Raw genomic sequence first — 15,440 nt, 5'->3', positions numbered from 1 at the left:
TACAGAACCATAGATTGTGTTGATGGTGACACTGGAGGTAGAGATGATACAGAACCATAGATTGTGTTGATGGTGACACTGGAGGTAGAGATGATACAGAACCATAGATTGTGTTGATGGTGACACTGGAGGTAGAGGTGATGCAGAACCATAGATTGTGTTGATGGTGAAACTGGAGGTAGAGGTGATGCAGAACCATAGATTGTGTTGATGGTGACACTGGAGGTAGAGATGATACAGAACCATAGATTGTGTTGATGGTGACACTGGAGGTAGAGATGATACAGAACCATAGATTGTGTTGATGGTGAAACTGGAGGTAGAGATGATACAGAACCATAGATTGTGTTGATGGTGACACTGGAGGTAGAGATGATACAGAACCATAGATTGTGTTGATGGTGACACTGGAGGTAGAGATGATACAGAACCATAGATTGTGTTGATGGTGACACTGGAGGTAGAGATGATACAGAACCATAGATTGTGTTGATGGTGAAACTGGAGGTAGAGATGATACAGAACCATAGATTGTGTTGATGGTGAAACTGGAAGTAGAGATGATACAGAACCATAGATTGTGTTGATGGTGAAACTGGAAGTAGAGATGATACAGAATCATAGATTGTGTTGATGGTGACACTGGAGGTAGAGATGATACAGAACCATAGATTGTGTTGATGGTGAAACTGGAGGTAGAGATGATACAGAGCCATAGATTGTGTTGATGGTGAAACTGGAGGTAGAGATGATACAGAACCATAGATTGTGTTGATGGTGAAACTGGAAGTAGAGATGATACAGAGCCATAGATTGTGTTGATGGTGAAACTGGAGGTAGAGATGATACAGAATCATAGATTGTATTGATGGTGAAACTGGACACTTTAGTTATCAAGTTTTATGTAATGCCTCTTTGTTATCAAAGTCAGTTTGATTCTGTTTTCTAACTAATGAGACCCTAATGAGATTGAGTCCTTGATTTACTGTAGTAGATTAAGGCCACTATAAGCAGCCTTCTTTATCATTTCAGTTGGAGATAAGAAAAAATGAGTACTTTGGAAACAATATCCGGAGTACTAGCTTTCAACTGAGAAAGAACTTTGAAGAACTTCGGAAAACTCCAAAGAAAAACAGGTTTGTAATGAAAGAAATTTGTTATATTTATAACTGATTTTCACTTGTATGAACATATACATGATGTGTGATAATGGATCTGTTGAGTTTTAAACACTGTGAGGGTCTATACTCATGACCTGAAACTGTATAATTTCTTTACAAAATACCTTAAAACACACATCTCCCTCTGTGTATGGAATGAAACATGTTTTGAAATTATTTCAAGAAGTAGTTGATGGTGTTGTTTTTCGAAATACAAGATCAACAAATTGAAACAAGGAAATGTGAATATCTCACAAAATAAGATATTTTATCAGTGAGAATTCTTAACTCTTTTATGAACATATTATTTCATCAGTGCAAAATCTTTGTCGCACAAATTAGAATACTTACCCATAAACACTTGAAGAAGAAATATATATAGATATTCATTTAAAGTCAAACATAACCATTTCTAGTGTATCATTTATTCTGTAAGGTCATGCTTACCTACCTGTAATTAAGTATCAATTATTTGCGACTGTAGATGTGTGTACCATTAGATTATAATGTGTTTTTTACTGTGTTAATTAACATGTAAGTCAATTACTGTGACTTTCTTACATTTGATAACATAATCATGCCTGTGAACAATTGATCTGACTGGAAGCTGACTGAGACCTACAACATGAACAGGAATCAGTTTATGTCCTCAGCCAGCATCCCTACCCCAACTACAGCCCTTGTCACATTACTACGTCTCTAGTCTACTACAAAGAAAATTGATGTCCTATTGAGTTGCCTCCCCTTGTTCATCTATTGACATTTCCTACACACTTCATTGTGCGACAAGGTCTCTATTATACGACTTGACTTAAATTATTAAAATATTTTCATTCTTCTATGGGAAAATGTTAGAGTTGCTAAGATGATCATCTGATAATTAAAGGGGCAACCAATTTCTGACATTGTTTTATAATCAGATGTGCACTGTACTGTCCATATTGTGTTTTAGTTTCATTTTCAGTGATTCTAGTTTCTTATACAATGTATCAAACAGATAAAGTGAAAAACTTTTTTTTTTTTTTAGAAAGTGTATGATGAAAATTATTAACCCTTGAACCCATGACCAAAAGGTGGAGGGCTAGTGAAAAAGACACTAACAGGCCTTAACCACTGGGGCACTATGGCCCCACATAAGAATGGAAAGAAAATGAAATTAAAGCTTTATATAACAATGTATGTTGTTTACCAGGACAGCTTTTACTGAGACATAGCAGCAAAAGTTGTTAAAGAAATAAACAAAGAATGGAGTGAACTTACTGTTGGTGGGGAAAGCTAGCAGATATCATCCCCTATTTTTAACTGTTTTTGATTTTGACTTACAGATGGAGTATGACACCACCTACAGTGAATGCTTACTACACTCCCACCAAGAATGAGATTGTCCTCCCAGCCGGTGTGCTACAGGCTCCGTTCTATGATGCCAGCTTTCCTATGTAAATATTCCTTCTTCCAAGAAACATCTTGTATTATTTACATTTTAAAGCCATATTATGAATTCAACTGCATCATTAAACTGTTACATCCTCCTTATTGGGCCTCTTCAGGTCATATATTACAACATTATCTACCCTGAATTATTGTACAATATGACCTGAAGGAGCCCTGAAGACACCAAAATTTGTCAGCTAGATATGTATATCAATATGAACCTGTCCATTGGCTTGTTATTGTTGCCTACAAACTCGTACAATTTTTCCTATCAATCACCCTGCATATCTTTAAGTAACCAGATGAGAGAATTGGAACCAAAGTATTCACTTTATAGAAGACATGACAGCATTGACCTGAAAGCCTTCTTCTTGATTTTAATAAGTATTCAATATTATCATGAATAGAAAATTAACAAAGTCATTCAAGATGTTAGATGACTTAAGATCTAGGTAGTTACAAGGGTCTTGGATCAAGGAAAAAAGTTCAGTCTTTTTTATCATACTTAGATATACCTAGACTGAAGCCCAACAATGTTTGTAAAATAAAATGACCTTGAACCTAATGTGACGACCCAAAATGGAACACTTTTCAAAGATGGCCAGATGAACAATACAGGCCCAATAGACTTCTTGTTTGCTGAGATATTGTTGTTACAGGATAAGATTGTATGATGTATTTTACAGGTCGTTGAACTTTGGTGCAATAGGTGTTGTGATGGGACATGAGCTAACTCACGGATTTGATGATCAAGGTGAGTGCCACAGACAATTGCTGAAAGCTTGAATATTGAAAACAAATTAAAACAAAGAAATAGTTTATAAAATAATGTTATTTGGTCATTTTAATGATTTCAGAATATAGATGAAATTCTTCTCTAGCTTTTTCATATAAAATGACTGCATTGACTGTACATGTTTATTGTTAAATGAAAGTAGTTTAATTTTATCATAATGAACACATCAGAACAATATACACCATTGACGAAAAGGGGGTATATTTATATGGTCGTATTTAGGGGATAACATACTTATTTTTATGCATGTACTGGAGATTTAATCATGAGTTTGGATTGTCGAGTGTTAAAACAACAAAAATTATGATCTGATCTACAGTATATGCTTTAAAACAAGCTTACTAACTCTAGTGGTAAATGTACCCAACTTCTAGTGGTAAGGGTACCCAACTTCTAGTGGTAAGGCTGAGACTTTGATCTGTGTGTATCTATCCCTACCAAGAAATAGCTTAATTGTGCTGTGATCTTTCCATACAAGCAAGGTGAAGGGCCTATAGTGCCAATGATTTCTTCCCAGCATGTGAATTTGATGCTGTCGGTTATATCTAGTATGATATTGATATACAACTGTACACAGCCAAATCTTCCTGAGGACCCTTTTTTGACTGTTTCCGATACTACTGTAATCAATCTATAATTCCTATAAATTAGCCTTGCATGCTATCTAAGGGGGCAGTAGATTTTGTTTCTTTCTCTAATTGTTCCATAAACTAGTCAGCAACAACTGGAGACTCTAGGCTGCCTGTCTCTGTGTTGAAGCATTGATAATAGATAGTATTGTGTAAAATGAAATATGTTGTAAGTTTAAATTACAGTAAATCCATGAGGCCTTTGCTCTGAAAATTGTGTTCTTTTGCCATAATCTGTCTAGCTCTCGACATCAGTGAAAGATACCATGTGTTGTGAAATGAATTCTAGGGGTCCTAGAAAGTCTGAAAGACACCTGGAAACATTGTAACTATAATGGAACCATTGTATTTCACAATGGGCCACAGTGGTGTCCCCTGTTTGTGTATTGTGTATCCACTACCTTTTAGGGAAAAATTCGGCTGATTTCACAGTGACCTCCATCCTCTCACACTAGTCGCCAAGTTTGCAACAGCACAAAGTCTTATGATTTTATTACCGTTACTGATTCTGCAGCAAAACTGCCAATAAACTTGCAGGAACATCTCATCATTAGGGTTACAACCCGAGCTAAATGTTCTGAGATAGGAAAAGAAGACTATTGTAACGTAATCCTTTTTTTACCAGGACGAGAATATGACAAGAATGGAAACCTTCGACCCTGGTGGAATAACCAGTCAGTGATTAGATTTAAGGAGAGAGCTGAATGTATGCAGAAACAGTACTCTCAGTACAAACTGAATGGTGAAAATGTAAGTACAGGTAGGAAAATGTTGTTTGCTGAATGGTGAAAATGTAGGTAAAGACAGCACAATGTTGTCAACTGAATGGTGAAAATGTAGGTATAGACAGCACAATGTTATCAACTGAATGATGAAAATGTAAGTATAGACAGCACAATGTTGTCAACTGAATGGTGAAAATGTAAGTATAGAAAAGACAATGTTATCAACTGAATAGTGAAAATGTAGGCAGACAGCACAATGTTGTCAAGTGAATGGTGAAAATGTATGTAAAGACAGAACAATGTTGTTCACTGAATGGTAAAAATGTAAGTGAAGACATCACAATGTTGTCAACTGAATGGTGTAAATGTAGGCATAGACATCACAATGTTGTCAACTGAATGGTGTAAATGTAGGCATAGACATCACAACGTTGTCAACTGAATAATGAAAATGTAGGCATAGACATCACAATGTTGTCAACTGAATAATGAAAATGTAGGCATAGACAGCACAATGTTGTTCACTGAATGTGAAAATGTTGGCATAGACATCACAATGTTATCAACTGAATGGTGTAAATGTAGGCATAGACATCACAATGTTGTCAACTGAATAATGAAAATGTAGGCATAGACAGCACAATGTTGTTCACTGAATGTGAAAATGTAGGCATAGACATCACAATGTTGTCAACTGAATGGTGAAAATGTAAGTATAGACAGGACAATGTTGTCAACTGAATGGTGAAAATGTAAGTATAGACAGCACAATGTTGTTCACTGAATGGTGAAAATGTAGGCATAGACAGCACAATATTGTCAGCTTAATGGGGAAATTGTAGGTATAGACAAGAAAATGTGACTAATTGAATGTAATTGTTAAAAAGAAAGTGAGAGACCTAGGTTCTTTCTTATTATATGGTGTACTTTTACTCCTAAAGCTGTTGCTGTGTCTCTTGCTGTGTCTGTTGTTGTGTCTGTTGCTGTGTCTGTTGCTGTGTCTGTTGTTGTGTCTGTTGCTGTGTCTGTTGCTGTGTCTCTTGCTGTGTCTTGCTGTGTCTGTTGCTGTGTCTGTTGCTGTGTCTGTTGCTGTGTCTGTTGCTGTGTCTCTTGCTGTGTCTTGCTGTGTCTGTTGCTGTGTCTGTTGCTGTGTCTGTTGCTGTGTCTGTTGCTGTGTCTGTTGCTGTGTCTGTTGTTGTGTCTGTTGTTGTGTCTCTTGCTGTGTCTGTTGCTGTGTCTGTTGCTGTGTCTGTTGCTGTGTCTGTTGTTGTGTCTGTTGCTGTGTCTGTTGCTGTGTCTGTTGCTGTGTCTGTTGCTGTGTCTGTTGCTGTGTCTGTTGTTGTGTCTGTTGCTGTGTCTGTTGCTGTGTCTGTTGCTGTGTCTGTTGCTGTGTCTGTTGTTGTGTCTGTTGTTGTGTCTCTTGCTGTGTCTGTTGTTGTGTCTGTTGTTGTGTCTGTTGCTGTGTCTGTTGCTGTGTCTGTTGCTGTGTCTGTTGCTGTGTCTGTTGTTGTGTCTGTTGCTGTGTCTGTTGTTGTGTCAAGTTGACGTTTCTCAGTTACAATATACAAAGGTGAATCTGCAAGTTTTCAAACTCTTAAATGTAAACAAAACAGTTTTATGACTATTGATGGAATGGATATTAAGTTTTAATGTTTTTGTATTTACTGGGGAATATACTGTTTTTGTTTTGTTTCTTTTTATCATTACGTATGAGTATCACTGGTATATGTTAACTGTTAATGAGTATATTGGTATATTACTCTTATCTAAAATGCAACCCTGTCAAAGAAATGTGTTTTGGTACATGGTTTGGGATGTACTCCTCTGAGAAGTAAAACAAATTCAGTATTAGACATTTTTTCCTAATAATTTTTTTTAAAAAGATTTGATTTGAGGAAGTAGTTTAAAACCAAAAAATCAATATATTTCTGCTCATATTTTATCCATTACAGGCCTCAGAATATGTGTAACAGGAAAAACTTTGTTATCACATATCATTCTTATTTTTACATATTATTTTAAACTTCTCAAGTTCCACTTGTGGGATTGAACTGAAATTTGCCTGGAATGATCCTGAGATGGTCTTGACTGAGTGGGGATATTTTGAAGGTTGTTGCAAAAGCCAATATGGCCAAAATCTTGAAAAAAAAAACCCCACATTTTTAACTTCTATTCAAACTCTACTGGTGCAATGGAGCTGAGATTTTAAGGAAACCTGAAACTGAAATGAGGAGTGTTTTTGCCTTTATTGTTTTAATCATTGAATAACTGTTCCTACTATTACCACTGCTGTTATATCACATTTAAATCTTTATAATCAGATGACTGTAAAGGCCCCATGGGCCTCTTGTTTATTTTATATAGCTGCTAGGTCATAGTATGGACATTGATATAGGATGTTTGATGAAGTACTTTATCTGTTTGACAGGTGAAAGGGAAGCTTACACTAGGAGAGAATATAGCTGACAATGGAGGACTGAAATCTGCATATCATGTAAGTCTGGAGGTAGTGATGAAGGGCTGGAAGTGACACTCGATGTGTCAATCATCCCAGATTCGGGGGGGTAACCTCAGAAAATCCACAAGTTTAGTCATATCATGTAAGTCTGGAGGTAGTGATGAAGGATTGGAAGTGACACTCTGTGTGTCAATCATCCTAGATTCGGGGGGGTAACCTCGGAAAATCCACAAGTTTAGTCATATCATGTAAGTCTGGAGGTAGTGATGAAGCACTGGAAGTGATACTCGGTATGTCAGTCATCCCAGATTCTTCGGGGAAACCTCGGAAAATCAACAAATTTAGTCATATAATTCCCAATTTGATACATCTTCAAAATCAGGGTCAAATTTACCCCAGATTGCAGCAGCCGCCCCTGATTAAACTCTATAAAATCATGAACATACTGGAGCTTTATCCCATTGGGTTAAGATGTGTTTTAGTGGTCTACATAATTAGAAAAGACATGGTGGGTCTGAAAAACACAGTTAAGCTGAAAGTGCTGGTTATGGCCTGACGGCTTATCTGATGCTGCCTTTTAAGCAATGCTGACTCTGAGAGACTATTTTCTATGCTAAAACAATGTAACATAGCTTCATTCAGAACTTGAACATGATATTCGATATCATTTACAAAACAAACCAATATCCCGTACGGTACTGACAACACTCCATCTGAGGATGCTTCCACTCCTCACAAAACGTTGTGAACAGATGCCTCACAGGTAAAGGATCTCAAAAGTTTTATTGGTGTTTAAATTTCTTCCCATTACACCCCTGGTACCTTAGGTTTCACTGGTACGATTGAACTGAGATTCCTAAAAATTTAATACAATGAATATCATTCATATTTTGCAAGCATAACAGAATAATTATGTGTACATTTTGTTAATATTAAAAGAAATTTAAATAAAGAAAGAAGCTGATCCAAACAAAACATTAAAGTGGTATTTTGAAGAGGCTGTATTCTGCAATTTTATGCTGTTACCTGATGAAAATTGCTCGCAAAACATTTCCATTTTTGTTAGCAAATTTCACTGCATTGAATATTAATAGCACTGCTCTGATTGGTCAAAATTATGAACATTATATCATCACTGGAAAAAGTTATATCATTACAAGAGATATTAGATTTCTGCAGTAATGATGTACATTTTTTTGATCAGATTTATAAATTCCAATCTTTTGTTGGCAAAAATGTAATTACTTGATTTATTTCTTTATATAAGTTCAGCATTTGCAAGAATTAACAGGTTTTTAAAATCCTTGAGAAAGATCTCTATTTTTTTCATTAAAAAAAAAAAAAAAAAAGAAAACTAAGTTTTACTGGTGCATTTCAGCCAAGTTTGGTATATTGCTTAATATTGGTGAGATATATATGAGTTCAACATTAGTACACAATCTAGCTAAAGCTGAATTTGAAAGGTTTATTGAGTTATATTAGTTACAAATACCAAATTGCTAGGATGTTTATTTGACCTTATTTGTAATAACATGGCTGAAACGTTTTTGAAGGAAAAAAAATTCTTTTATGCTGTTTGCTGGTGTGTAAACTACATATCTTTAACAGATATTTTAAATTATCAGTGTTGGACTATTATGTGAAATATCTGTAAACGAAATAGGCAATTCACACAACAGTATAAACAACAAAGAGGAAAAATTATCTTTGTATATTTACATTTTGACTTTTCTTTTTAATTTTGATTTTCACAACTTTAAGAAAAAAATAATATCATCATTCATTTCACGTAACATGCAATGATGGAACAGGACGACAACTGATGAAAAAACAAAATAGCTGATTTCATTTTGATTACTGATTGCTGGTTTTGCTCAGTGAAATATCACTTTCAAATTCATCAGAAATCTTTCAGCTAGAAATGTTACCACAAAATTATTATTTTTGTAGCTTATAGGTTTGGTTATTTGTCGTGTATCCATTGTGAATGACTAAAAGAAGTAGATATTAAGAAATATGAATTTTATGTTGAACAGGCATATACAGATTGGATATCACACAATAAACAGGAGCGTCCCCTGCCGGCTGTTAACCTCACACACAAACAGCTCTTCTTTCTTGGCTTCTCTCAGGTATTACAGTCTCGTCACTTGAGTATTTTTCTTTGTGCATGGGTTTCAAATTGAAGAAAAAGCTTGCTTGCCTGTCAAACAAAATGGAGCAACTCTTATACCACCAGATACAACTAAATAATGAAACACCAGGCGTTGTGTGATCGAAGTATGCTTCTAGCAGATTTACCTCTAATGATAACATCACCACTATTCCTTATTGGTCAGTCTCTCTGACAGTTAAGGTCTAGAATTGGTACAGATTGATCATCTATGGATTGTTTGCATGTAATTGGTCAGAAACTTTAATCCACAAAAATATTTTGTTAATTCTTGCTATCTGTCCTTTGAATTATTTAGGAAAGAAAAAAAAAAGTGAAAAAACTAATGAATTAACATACTTAAAAGAATTAGTTATTTTCCCTGAAAATCATAATGTTGATGTATGATCTTTCTTAAATTTTATATATTGACTTCCTGTGTTCCTTAATCGTACATGATGAATTTTGGGACAGAATTAGTAAAATATAAATTGAGGACAAAAGACCAAATAAGAGGATAGCAATGAAGAGAAAATATCCACCTGACATAGTTAGCAATTAAGGACATGTAATGGTTGGCACCAAGAGGCCTCTGGGACTTCTTTTAAACCAATCAGATCTCTAGATTTTCTCTGAAATATAGTGTACTTGTATTGTTATGGTATTAATTGATTTTGATATTCTTAAATACACAGTGGAGGACAAAATAATTTGCTCAGTTTGGAGAAAAGTTCAGATAAGAGGCTTTGTGAAAAATTGATTTTTGCTGTGACATCTTAACATAACTTGTATTGGGTTAGCATATGGAGAATTTCAGATTGAAGCGATTTCTATAGTGTATTAGCAAAATATATGTTGTTACAGCTAGGAATGGAAGGTTAATCCTCCTTGATGTTATTTTACAGGTGTGGTGCTCTACAAGTCTAAAAGAGGCTGACCATCTACAGCTGCTGAGTGACTCCCACAGTCCAGCTAAGTTCAGGTCAGTAAAACTGTAAAGAGGTCAGTTACTGGTTCATACTTGGTATGCTAGTGAGCACAATCTTCAAAACAAAATATCAGTTTCTGATAACACCAATCTCAGCATTTGAAATTTGCAAGAATATTGATTTTATGAGTATCAGGAATATTTTTGGAGATGGAGGGGTTGTCAATTTATTGTTGATTGGGGAGCAGGTTGTCAATTGTAGATCAGGGGAGGGAATTGTCAGTTTATTTTGAATTGAATGAGAAGCTGTCAGTTTATTGTTGATTGGGGAGCAGGTTGTCAATTGTAGATCAGGGGAGGGAATTGTCAGTTTATTTTGAATTGAATGAGAAGCTGTCAGTTTATTGTTGATTGGGGAGCAGGTTGTCAATTGTAGATCAGGGGAGGGAATTGTCAGTTTATTTTGAATTGAATGAGAAGCTGTCAGTTTATTGTTGATTGGGGAGCAGGTTGTCAATTGTAGATCAGGGGAGGGAATTGTCAGTTTATTTTGAATTGAATGAGAAGCTGTCAGTTTATTGTTGATTGGGGAGCAGGTTGTCAATTGTAGATCAGGGGAGGGAATTGTCAGTTTATTTTGAATTGAATGAGAAGCTGTCAGTTTATTGTTGATTGGGGAGCAGGTTGTCAATTGTAGATCAGGGGAGGGAATTGTCAGTTTATTTTGAATTGAATGAGAAGCTGTCAGTTTATTGTTGATTGGGGAGCAGGTTGTCAATTGTAGATCAGGGGAGGGAATTGTCAGTTTATTTTGAATTGAATGAGAAGCTGTCAGTTTATTGTTGATTGGGAAGCAGGTTGTCAATTGTAGATCAGGGGAGGGAATTGTCAGTTTATTGTTGATTGGGAAGAGGTTTTCAGTTTAATGTTGATCGAAGGATGATTGAAGTTTTCTCTTTAATGTTGATCAGACAAGAGGGCAGATGATTTTTCGTTGATTAGGTGAGGGGGCTGTCAATATATTGTTGAACAGGTGAGGGGGTTGTCAATATATTGTTGAACAGGTTAGGGGGCATTCTCGATACTTTTGCTCTCTGCACCACTGGAACATGTCATGGAAATTAAAACGTACAAGGGAAGTACTTTGATTGGTTCAAGAAGAAAAAAAATGACCAATTACAGGCTGATACGTTCGTTTTGAAGATTACAAAGGAGCGACACCCAACTTCGAAGCCATTACAAAAAACTGTTATGTGACCTCAAGATTGGTTTGATGTACATCAAAGAATCAAACTAGTTTTTTCGTCTTGTCTACAAGGTGTTGTACATGGAACCACCAATTTTGCCATGACATGTTCCAGAGATGCAGAGAGAGAAAGTGATCGCAACCCCTGGAGTATTGAGGATGGTTCCAGGGGTGCAGAGAGCGAAAGTGATTGTAACACCTGGAGTATTGAGGATGGTGTGGGGCTGGGAATATATTGTTTATCAGGTTATAAGGGTTGCATTTCATTGACTGGTGTGTGTAGACTTGATATGTAAACAAGGACAACACTATAATAGTGATAGAAATGAGGTCTTTTGGACTTCTACACATTAAAAGGATATTCTGCACAAGTTAGGATGTCACTGGATGCTTTTGAAGAAAACTGTACAAAATCATCTACTTATGTTCTCATGGATATTGTATACCTCAATTAACCATTTAAACAAACAGATGGTATTTAATTTGCGGAAATTCTTTATAGATCTAGCTAGATCGATTTACAAACGTTCCTGTCGCCCTGATTTCATCATAACAAGTTTGCATGATTATGAATAGACAGAATGAAATATTTGTGTAAGTTATAAAATTAACAGAAAGTAAGCCTAATGATGCCATAAAACTGAAATCCAGGCAAAAATTTTTAATGACACACTTGTGTGTTTACCCAATACTCTGCATAAAATCTATGATACAGTGACCTTTACGTTCAGGATTTCGCTATGTCCTATACTTAGACGGTTTGGCTGGGAGTATTCCAACCAATTTCGCCTGTCCAAACTGACCACGGGAGAGATATTTTGATGCTAACAAGAGTTTTTATAGTGATTAGAATTAATTTTATGAAGGTATAGAACAGCATGAAGTTTTACAACTTGATATCCCTGAAATACTTGTAGTTACAGTCAAAACACCATTTGCTGCATATAGTTGTACTGTAGTTGGGGATCGGTCTGTCAAATAAGAAGTAACATTCTTCTGGAGAGTACTAACTTCTTTTGTCAGCTCCTTCCAGCTTCAGGCATTAATTTTGTGATACCAGATATGGTCTGTGTATTGCTAGAATAATAAGTCAGTATTGATGATTTCTTCCTGTCTTTTGTAGAGTTATTGGCACGCTTTCGAATTCAAAAGAGTTTGCAGAGCAGTTCAAGTGTCCAACAGGGTCCCGGATGAATCCAAAAGAGAAATGTGAAGTTTGGTGAGGACTTACCTTGTTGGCAGCTATCCAACATTTTGGTTGTCATGGAAGCATCAATAGCATAGTTTCCATAGTGATGTGATTGTTATGATATCTATGTATTACTTTCATTGGTTGCTAAGGAAACCAGTGAATCATACAGGGAGAAAATAGAAGTAGATTTGTTAGAGTACACAGTGTGGAAACAAATTTACAAAGATAGATACATACAGTGAAATGTCATTCACCTGAGACTAATTAATATTTTCCAGGTTGTCATAGATACAGTGAAACGTCATTCACCTGAGACTAATTAATATTTTCCAGGTTGTCATAGATACAGTGAAATGTCATTCACCTGAGACTAATTAATATTTTCCAGGTTGTCATTGATACAGTGAAATGTCTTTCACCTGATACTAATTAATATTTCCTAGGTTGTCATAGATACAGTGAAATGTCTTTCACCTGATACTAATTAATATTTCCTAGGTTGTCATAGATACAGTGAAATGTCTTTCACCTGATACTAATTAATATTTCCTAGGTTGTCATAGATACAGTGAAATGTCTTTCACCTGATACTAATTAATATTTCCTAGGTTGTCGTAGATACAGTGAAATGTCTTTCACCTGATACTAATTAATATTTCCTAGGTTGTCATAGATACAGTGAAATGTCAATTTCCTGAGATTAATTAATATTTCACAGGTTGTCGTAGATACAGTGAAATGTCTTTCACCTGAGACTAATTAATATTTCCTAGGTTTTCATAGATACAGTGAAATGTCTTTCACCTGAGACTAATTAATATTTCCTAGGTTGTCATAGGTACAGTGAAATGTCAATCTCCTGAGATTAATTAATATTTCACAGGTTGTCATAGATTAGATACAATGAAATGCCATTTACCATCCAGGTTGTCATAGCTACAGTGAAAACTCATTAACCTCAGATTAATTGATTTTTCCAAAGTTGTCATACAAATGTGGAGAAAGTGAAATGTCATTTTCATTGGATCTATATCTCCAGTTTGATGATGCTAATATCCAGTATATTATCATGTTGTTAGTATTGTGTAATTTTACATGCTTAATCAGAGTAAACTATTTTGTATTTGACCTTCAAAATCTTAATGATAAAATTAAAGTATGAAATTGGTTGTGGTTAGGAGAAGATTTCAGTGTAGGGCCACTGTTTTTATTTTGTGTTTTACATTTATTTTCTTATTCAAATTTCTGTATTTTTCTGCAAACTAAAAATTTCACGGTCACTTCATGTTGTTGAAAGATTCATAAATTTCACCAGCAGTCTCTAAATACTTGTGTCAAATTGATTACTTGGTGGAAATGTGAATTTTGTTAATAAGAATACAACTGGTAACAAAATCAAGGAATGTAAAGCCCAGTGTAACATCTCTCCATAATTTGAAAGGTTTTTTATGTGTTTACTTATCTATAGGAATTTCTGATATGATCCTCATTGGTACCAAACTCTGTCACAGAGGAAGGCTGTCCTTTGTCACAAATTATTTCCTACATTTTACCAAAAGTCTAGCCTGTTTACATACAATATAAAACATTGTGATATTTTAGAAAATTCCTCAAGTGATGTTCCCACCCACCAAAGGATTTGTTTATCTGGGAGTTTTTATTCTCCACTAATCATTGTTGTCTGAGTCCGGAGTCCTGCATGGATACTGATGTGGTATAATGTGCTACCAAATAGTTGTAGATATATAAGGTATATGTGTGTAGTTTGTGTGTAGGTATGTGTGTGTAGTTCCGTGTATAGGTATGTATGTGTAGTTTGTGTGTAGGTATGTGTGTATTTTTAGTGTGAAGGAAATATGTTACCTATAAGGTATTTGTTGATTGGTACCCAAATTAAGATGTTATAGATTTATACCCCAAACCCTGACAAAGTTATGGTGTGAGAGGGATACTGTTTGTCTGTCTGTTTGTCTGTCTGTCAAGATGTTTGGTTCACAAAAATACACACTGAAGCAAAAAGTCAATATCAAAGGTACTCTGATAGCCATTTTGTTATGACATTATAAAACAAAAGTTGTCAGAATCAAAGAAGGAAATCAACTGATGAAAGGTCAAGGTCACCTAGGTCAAGGTCACCTAGGTTAAAGGGCAAGGTCGAATGTTGTAGATTTTTATAGTTTGTATATCAACAAAAGTAATTAGTAACAAAAAGTCCACAGACCACTACGGTTACAGACCTCTGGTCATGGGTGCAGGTCAACTTCAGCAAGGTAACTTTGCCAGGTAGTTATACAGTATTTATGACATTTACCATGAAACATATGTGTTGATGTTGATAAACTCTATTAATGATGTGGCCGTTTATGTTTAGATTGAAAGCTTCAGAGTATCTATGTCATTCCTACAATGATGAGTTGTATTGTGATTATGTATTTCACCTTGAATGACATGAAACTTGTTTTTAGAGTGTCCATATGTTACAGTATTCAAAATTTGCTGAGGGATGCACTGAATACTGAGGCAATATATTTCTTAACATGTGCTGTTGCGTGAATTTTAACCTACATTACAGTTTTTTTCATGCATTCAGAGATTGTATGAACAGGTGAAGGGGCATTTTCGATACTTTTGCTCTCTACACCCCTCCATGGGTTAGGCTGTAGACATCCTGGCCTGTCTGTCTCTTGTCTGGATCCTGTCTTATACTAATATGTAGAATCTCT

General features: G+C 35.4%; 1 protein-coding gene across 1 annotated transcript in view; it reads left to right on the top strand.

The window, feature by feature from the left end:
• Window positions 1–12,748, top strand: part of LOC132552979 (endothelin-converting enzyme homolog) — a 29,031-nt gene extending 16,283 nt beyond the window's left edge. The window contains exons 13-20 of the mRNA XM_060217185.1: window positions 1,033–1,136; window positions 2,486–2,596; window positions 3,278–3,345; window positions 4,642–4,766; window positions 7,170–7,235; window positions 9,236–9,331; window positions 10,257–10,333; window positions 12,649–12,748. Coding sequence (XP_060073168.1) covers window positions 1,033–1,136; window positions 2,486–2,596; window positions 3,278–3,345; window positions 4,642–4,766; window positions 7,170–7,235; window positions 9,236–9,331; window positions 10,257–10,333; window positions 12,649–12,748 — 747 coding nt within the window. The remainder of the gene's footprint in view (window positions 1–1,032; window positions 1,137–2,485; window positions 2,597–3,277; window positions 3,346–4,641; window positions 4,767–7,169; window positions 7,236–9,235; window positions 9,332–10,256; window positions 10,334–12,648) is intronic.
• The last annotated feature ends 2,692 nt before the right edge of the window (window positions 12,749–15,440 follow it).

The sequence above is a fragment of the Ylistrum balloti genome, unplaced genomic scaffold, assembly GCF_031769215.1.
Source record: "Ylistrum balloti isolate Yb309-2 unplaced genomic scaffold, AGI_CSIRO_Ybal_v1 Utg370290, whole genome shotgun sequence".
NCBI classification, from domain to species: domain Eukaryota; kingdom Metazoa; phylum Mollusca; class Bivalvia; order Pectinida; family Pectinidae; genus Ylistrum; species Ylistrum balloti.
This window is presented reverse-complemented; position numbering and strand designations above follow the sequence as displayed.